Consider the following 7964-nt stretch of genomic DNA (forward strand, 5'->3'; position numbering starts at 1 on the left):
CTTTCTGGGTAGGCTCCAGTAAAAGAGCGCCCAGAATAAATCTCACACAGCATCTGCTCATTATGAACAGCGATGTGTGTCCGTATGCAAGTTTAGCCTCTCCAGAATGAATGTGTGTGTTTCTCTTTCTCCTCATTAAGCTGTTCTACTCGTTTTGTCTGTATGTCTGTCTGTCTGTCTTTCGCCCCAGTTCACATGGTTTGGCCATCATAGCCTGGCCTTAACTCAGGGCATTGAACCTGTCATCTGTGTCTGTTTGTCTGCCCTAGCCTCATAGCGTTAAACCTGTGTCTGTTTGTCTGTCCCAGCCTCAGGGCAGTAACCTGTGTCTGTTTGTCTGTCCCAGTCTCAGGGCAGTAAACCTGTGTCTGTTTGTCTGCCCTAGCCTCATAGCGTTAAACCTGTTTCCGTTTGTCTGTCTCAGCCTGGGGTCTGGTCTTGTTTCAGAGCGTTAAACCTGTGTCCATTTGTCTGTCCCAGCCTCAGGGCAGTAAACCTGTGTCCGTTTGTCTGTCCCAGCCTCAGGCCATTAAACCTGTGTCTGTTTGTCTGTCCCAGCCTCAGAGCAGTAAACCTGTGTCCATTTGTCTGTCCCAGCCTCAGGGCAGTAATCCGTGTCCGTTTGGCTCTCCGGCCTACAGGCATTAACCACTGTGTCTGTTTGTCTGTCCTAGCCTGGAGTCCGTCCCAGTCTCATAGCGTTAAACCTGTGTCCGTTTGTCTGTCCCAGTCTCAGGGCAGTAAACCTGTGTCCGTTTGTCTGTCCCAGTCTCAGGGCAGTAAACCTGTGTCCGTTTGTCTGTCCCAGCCTCAGGGCAGTAAACCTGTGTCCGTTTGTCTGTCCCAGCCTCAGGGCAGTAAACCTGTGTCCGTTTGTCTGTCCTACCCTCAGAGCGTTAAACCTGTGTCCGTTTGTCTGTCCCAGCCTGTAAACCTGTGTCCGTTTGTCTGTCCCAGCCTCAGGGCATTAAACCTGTGTCCGTTTGTCTGTCCCAGCCTCAGGGCAGTAAACCTGTGTCCGTTTGTCTGTCCCAGCCTCAGGGCAGTAAACCTGTGTCTGTTTGTCTGTCCCAGCCTCAGAGCAGTAAACCTGTGTCCGTTTGTCTGTCCCAGCCTAGCTAAACCTGTGTCCGTTTGTCTGTCCCAGCCTCAGGGCAGTAAACCGGTCTGTAGTCTAGCTTACTTGTCTTTTCGCCAGCCTCAGAGCAGTAAACCTGTGTCCGTTTGTCTGTCCCAGCCTCAGGGCAGTAAACCTGTGTCTGTTTGTCTGTCCCAGCCTCAGGGCAGTAAACCTGTGTCCGTTTGTCTGTCCCAGCCTGGGGTCTGGTCTTGTTTCAGAGCGTTAAACCTGTGTCCGTTTGTCTGTCCCAGCCTCAGGGCATTAAACCTGTGTCTGTTTGTCCGTCCCAGCCTCAGGGCAGTAAACCTGTGTCCGTTTGTCTGTCCCAGCCTGCACTCCAGCGTCCTGCGGAACGACCCGGGGTCCAGGAGGTCCAGCAGTAGCACCATGCTGGAGGGGGGCGCCCTCGGGAAGCTGGATTTCGAGGTGTCCGACTTCTTCCTGTTCGGCTCGCCCCTGGGCCTGGTCCTCGCACTGAGGAAGACTGTTATTCCCACACTGGACGGTGAGCCTTCATCTTCAGAGACAGAGAGAGAGAGAGAGACAAAGAGAGAGTGAGAGAGATAGAGACAGAGGGAAAGAATGTCAGAGACAGATTCTGACCAACTACACGCTCAGTGAAGCACTTTTACAGTTAAAGACGATAGACACAAATAGTCATGGCTGCCCAAAAAGGAACGTTTATGTGGTCCCAGCAAGCCAGAAGTGGTGGAAACAGGGATGCACTTGCTCCTGGACTGCAAGAAATAATTTTAAATCAGAAAAAAAAACCCACTTAGCCTGTTTAAATTAACTTTTGTAAGTCACTTTGTCTAAAAGCAGCTGCCAGATGACTGAATTGTAAAGTTGTAAAACCACAGGACGGAACAACCCAAGCAGACAGTCCGGTCAGGAGGAGACCCCCCGTGAAACAGCGCCCCCTGGTGTGCGTGCCCAGCTGCAGCGTTTGAGCATGTAGACCAGTCTCTGTGGGAGCTGGGGCTCAGCCTGCAGATGTGGTCCCGTCTCCCCAGGGCTCCACGCTGACATGAAGGAAGGGGGTCCCCACGTTAGAGGCGATCCGCTGTCCCTGAACGTCCATTTTGGGATGAACTCAGAGGAAAATAATAAAGCCCCTGAATCCCTGGCGGAGGCATGTGTGCCAAAGTAAGCAAGCCTTTCCCACAAAGGAGGCGAAGGAGGAAGTACAGAGGAGCTGAGGAACCCTCCTGAGAAGCACGAAAAGTGATTACGCACCCAAACTTAGAGCAAAAAACAAAACATAAAGGAAATCTGTGGTCAAAGGGCAGTGTTCCCTTGGTTCAGACACTATTAGAAACAGCAGAATTGTTTTCTGTGGTGTTTTTTTTTTATTTTTTTTTTTTTCTCTTGCTACTCTTTTGTGCTGGTGCTCTTGGACTGACCAGGACAGGAAGCTGGATGGGAACAGGAGTGCAGCGGAGGTGGTTGTAATGTGTCTGGGAGGGCTCTTGAGCTGTTGTCTCCTATGGACCAGCTTGCACCTCTGAGCTGGTGTAAACCTCTCCAGGGCCCAGCCTCGCCTGGGCCTGCGAGAAGAGTTCACCTGCTGCCACCCCTCAGATGCCCCGTCCGCGCTTCCCCTGGGAGCCCCTGCTGGGGAGGAAGTTTCCACCCGCCCCCCTGCGATGCACCCGCTACGCACCCTACACCCTCTGGGACGAACTCCCCACCTGGTACTCTGCGAGGACGGCTTATGCTCTCTCCATACACAACACATACATGCAACACCACTTGCATCCACACACTCACACACGCACACACGGACAGATACACAGAGACACACGCACACATACCACAGACATACACGTGCACACACACACACGCATACACACACATACACACACGCACACATACACACACATGCAACACACACACATACATACACACACTACACACACGTACACACACACACACAACACGTACAGGACATCACAACACACACCACACACACACCACAGACAACACACACACACCACACTACATACACACACACACATACACACACGCACACACACACACACACATACATATACACACACATACCACAAACATACCACACACACACACACATAAACACGTACAGGTACACACGCGCGCACACACACACACACACACACGCACACCTGAGACAGGTGGAGGTAGATGTGGGACATTTACAAAGAGGAATCACTTTAAACAGATACCTGACCAAAGGTCACTAAAGGCTACAGATCTTGTAAAAAAGTGGAATTATATAAAATAATCTGGTGATTATGATTTGTCGTGACATTTGGCTGCAGGAACCCTGGCTCTCTGTGTCTTAGATAGTTCAACCTAAAAGAGGCCAAAGTAATGTTTAGCGAACACACAGTATACAGTGTAGTTCATGCTTATCACGTGTCTGCATATTCCATGCTGCTGCAGTCGTGTTATTGTATTGGTGTTTGTTGATACATCTACATACTCCTGTGTGTAATATTTACTCATGCTTATCAGTTAGTGTTATGCATTAATCTTTACCTTATTATGAGGATGAAAGAGCAGCCAAAGAATCAACTCTAAAGACCTCTGACCTAAGTCCCCTAACCATAACCACCCCCCCCCCCCCAATCTCATATTTCTCCATTTTTCTGTGGAATTGGAGATGTGTCTTATCTGATAGGGTTCTTGGGCTTTCCCTGCTGTTCAGGTTTTGTAATCTGTGTGGGTACATGTCTGTTCTTTGTCTATTTCTCATCCCAAATCTGTTCCGCCCCCGCCCCCTCCACACCCCCAATCTGCCCTGCCCTTCCTCCTCTGGTGCCCCGCCCCCTTACCCTGGTGCCCCCTCCCTCTTGCCCCCCACCCACCTGCCGGCGTCCAGTGGAGACGGTCCAGAACAACCCCCAGCTCCTGCTGGAGTGTGGGACGGCCCCCCCCCTGCGCTACCAGCAGGAGGGCATCTGCGAGACCTCCATCCCCGTCCCGGTCCTAAACTGGCAGGCCGCGCCCCTCTCCGCGGCCGAGAGTGTGTAGCCTCTCCTGTTTTTCACCCCCCCCCACCCCCGTTTGCCCCCCGAACCCCCCCATATCACACGTGTGTGTCTGTGTGTAGAGTCCCATGTGCCATGTGCCGTGTGCCCCCCCCCCCCCCCCACCACCACTTCCTGCCCTAATCCCACATGTCCCGGCAGAGATATGCGGGAATGATGCACCCCCAAACCCCACCTCCCCCCATCCTGGAACCCCCCCTGCCTGTTTCCTTGCTTCTCTCAGTTCTGGCACCGGTTCTGTCCCGAGCAGGTTGGGGTCCCCTCGTCTGCGGGGTGTTAAAGCGAAATCAAACAGAGTAACCTCTCCCTTTACCAAACTGATCATCAAATTCAAATCCAAATTCAAGTTGTAATCCAAGATGCTTTATTGGCAGGAAATAAACATCAATTAAGAACAATATCATTGGTCAATATCACTCATTTTTGACTGATAGCCATTGCCCCATAGCCATTGCCCCCCCCCAGAGTTTCTGGAGAGGGGCTGTTGTGGTGTTTTCGTGAAGGACCCGCGCCTGGACCCGTCAGAACCGCTCGCCCCTCGTCGCTCCACGACCCTGTAATCCCGCGTCCTCTCGCTCGCTCGCTCGCTCGGTCTGTCTGTGTTCACGGCTCCTCCGCCATGTGTGAAGGCCTCATGTCACCGTTACTCAGATGTCACGGTTCTCTGGAGCTCAAACAGAAAGTCTGTGGCTCTTTCAGGATGGCACAGGGCCTGTGTCCAGCTCCATCTCGTCCACGAAAACTGTTAAAAGTGCAAAAAAGTAAGACGCGTCATCGCAGAGATGAGCAACTCATTTCCTGCTTGTGTTTTCAAGCGAATAACTTAAGTAGTAAAAATATGAGCTCTTAGAACGTGATTCAGAACGCTATACATAACGTAACATTTTTATATCTGATATTCTTTATGAAAATGATAAGTCATTCTTTGTGGAACAATGACAACAAACGCCAAGTGTCTTCAGTGAAGATACCGGGACCACCAGTACGCTTAGCCTACTCATCTGAAATGATTTCCTATTGAGTCACCAGCGAATGATTTTGTGTCCTGGGCAATGCAATTCTGCATTTTTACTGTTGAGTTGTTTTTGCTGTTCTTCAGCCTGTGAGAGTATTTTCCTGGGGAAGGATGTGTGTAAGCCTAAACAAAAGCGTGTCCCTATGTGCTCTTGGTAGATCCAGGAACTGATCCAGAATCCAGCTAAGCAAACTCTTATCATTACCTCAAACCATTATGGCAATGAAATCCGACTGACCCTGGATCTGTGCTTCCACAGCATATCCCGTGTTTTGGGTTTGTGTGTGTGCACCCCCTGAGAGAGGTGCAGAGGTCCCCTGTGTAGAACACCGCCACGCGCCCCTGCACCGCCGCGCGTGTTGAATTTGCACACCGCGCTCAGCGCGCCAACAAAAACCCAGTCGCCGCCGCGGTGCGACAGAACCGCAAGAGCGCTGGTCGCGGCCGAGTCGCGGCGGCGCTGGGGAACACGCTAACCGCGGCACGCGGAGAGAGCCGCGCGGTCGGTGCACACGCCGCCGGCGCGGTGTTGTACTCAGCGGGACCCTGTGACCCAGCGGTCCTGAACCCTGAACCCTGGTCCGGAGAGCCGCCGGGCTTTCTGGCTTCACCGAAACTCGGCTCTTAATCTCTTAAAGCAGCGGCTGACTCGCCTCCCCTGCTTCCTTGCATCTGATTGGTCACTGATGTTGAGGAGGAAATGAGAGCCAGCAGCTCTGCCGCTCTGCAGGGCCAGGGTTCGGGACCGCGACTGTGACCATGCCTTCCCGCGCGGCTGGGGTGGGGAATCGGATCCGGGCGGGGCTTCGCGTCTCGCCAGCCCGAACCTCGTCCCATCGTGCCCCACCCCCCCAGCCGTGATCCTCATCCTCCCACCCCATCTCTTCCTCCTCTCCCTCTCTCCCTCCATCCCTCCCTCGCCCCCCCTGTGGAGAGTGCGCCTGACGTGGTCTCCTTGTCTTGGCTCGATAGCGGACGTTATTCAGGCTCACGGCGGAGTCTTCCTGGACAGCTCGTTCCCCTCCTCCCCCGTGAGCGCCTCCCACACCCGGGGGCCGCGGCGGGCCAGCGAGGCCAGCATCGCCAGCCAGGTCTCCGGAATGGCCGACAGCTACACTGTGTCCAACATCGCCAACAGTAAGTTCAGCTACACTGTCTCTAACATCGCCAACAGTAAGTTCAGCTACACTGTCTCTAACATCTCCAACAGTAAGTTCAGCTACACTGTCTCTAACATCGCCAACAGTAAGTTCAGCTACACTGTCTCTAACATCGCCAACAGTAAGTTCAGCTACACTGTCTCTAACATCGCCAACAGTAAGTTCAGCTACACTGTCTCTAACATCGCCAACAGTAAGTTCAGCTACACTGTCTCTAACATCGCCAACAGTAAGTTCAGCTACACTGTCTCTAACATCCCTAACAGTACGTTCAGCTACACTGTCTCTAACATCGCCAACAGTAAGTTCAGCTACACTGTCTCTAACATCGCCAACAGTAAGTTCAGCTACACTGTCTCTAACATCGCCAACAGTAAGTTCAGCTACACTGTCTCTAACATCCCTAACAGTACGTTCAGCTACACTGTCTCTAACATCTCCAACAGTAAGTTCAGCTACACTGTCTCTAACATCGCCAACAGTAAGTTCAGCTACACTGTCTCTAACATCCCTAACAGTACGTTCAGCTACACTGTCTCTAACATCCCTAACAGTACGTTCAGCTACACTGTCTCTAACATCGCCAACAGTAAGTTCAGCTACACTGTGTCCAACATCTCCAACAGTACGTTCAGCTTCACTGTGTCCAACATCGCCAACAGTACGTTCAGCTACACTGTCTCCAACATCGCCAACAGTAAGTTCAGCTACACACATAGTGTAAGACCCAGAGTGGGATTCATACTACACACATAGTGTAAGACCCTGAGCGGGATTCATACTACACACATAGTGTAAGACCCAGAGCGGGATTCATACTACACACATAGTGCAAGACCCAGAATGGGATTCATACTACACACATAGTGCAAGACCCAGAATGGGATTCATACTACACACATAGTGTAAGACCCAGAGTGGGATTCATACTACACACATAGTGGCACAGTGGAAATCAGAATGGACGAATGTCAGTCAGGGGGTCCTACAGGTTGACCCAGACAGGGTATGTCCTTGTTCTGAGCCACTGTTTGTGCATGCGGTGTTTTTGGTGACTGTGGCTGCTGTAGTGGACCCCTTTATGGGGACTTTTCTCAGCTTGGCATTAGAATGAAGGTCTCGCCAGTGAGTGGGTGAATAAAGGTCACTGCCAACTCTCGAGCCGCTTGGTCACTAAGAGAACGGACAAGAGGCAAGTCTCCTAGATTGAAGACAGGAACTTTGCCACATTCTTTCATGGGTACCCTCTGCTTTTGATGGATTGAGTGTCAGTGCTGTTTCAAGTTGGAGTTGAATGGTTTACAGCAATATTTATGAGGTTCATTTCACTTTAAACTTTTTATTTACGGTTCAGTTATGTTTGGAAATGTAAGAAAAAGTTACATTTTTGAAAAAGTCTGATTGCCCATGTTCATTTGCAGGCTTAGCTCCCTGATAAAATATTTTATATTTAATTTAAGCTTCATTGGCACCATCTCTAATGTTTCCAGGTCGGCTGGGTACCTGCTGAACCTGGTAACATTTTTAAAAAATTAATTTCTCCTTGATTATTAATGCCTTTTAATTTCCCCCTCTTTTGTTCTCTGTTTTCTTTGTATTTTTGTTTGTTTGTTTTGTCTCATAGCACAAACATGCCA

General features: G+C 51.0%; 1 protein-coding gene across 1 annotated transcript in view; it reads left to right on the forward strand.

The window, feature by feature from the left end:
* LOC135239608 (membrane-associated phosphatidylinositol transfer protein 2-like) overlaps window positions 1–7964 on the forward strand; it is an 88903-nt gene that overhangs the window by 67237 nt on the left and 13702 nt on the right. The window contains exons 15-17 of the mRNA XM_064308403.1: window positions 1450–1625; window positions 6140–6304; window positions 7952–7964. The exon at window positions 7952–7964 is cut by the window's right edge and continues 245 nt beyond it. Of these exons, the coding sequence (XP_064164473.1) occupies window positions 1450–1625; window positions 6140–6304; window positions 7952–7964 (354 nt within the window). The remainder of the gene's footprint in view (window positions 1–1449; window positions 1626–6139; window positions 6305–7951) is intronic.

The sequence above is a fragment of the Anguilla rostrata genome, chromosome 14 (genome assembly GCF_018555375.3).
Source record: "Anguilla rostrata isolate EN2019 chromosome 14, ASM1855537v3, whole genome shotgun sequence".
NCBI lineage: Eukaryota > Metazoa > Chordata > Actinopteri > Anguilliformes > Anguillidae > Anguilla > Anguilla rostrata.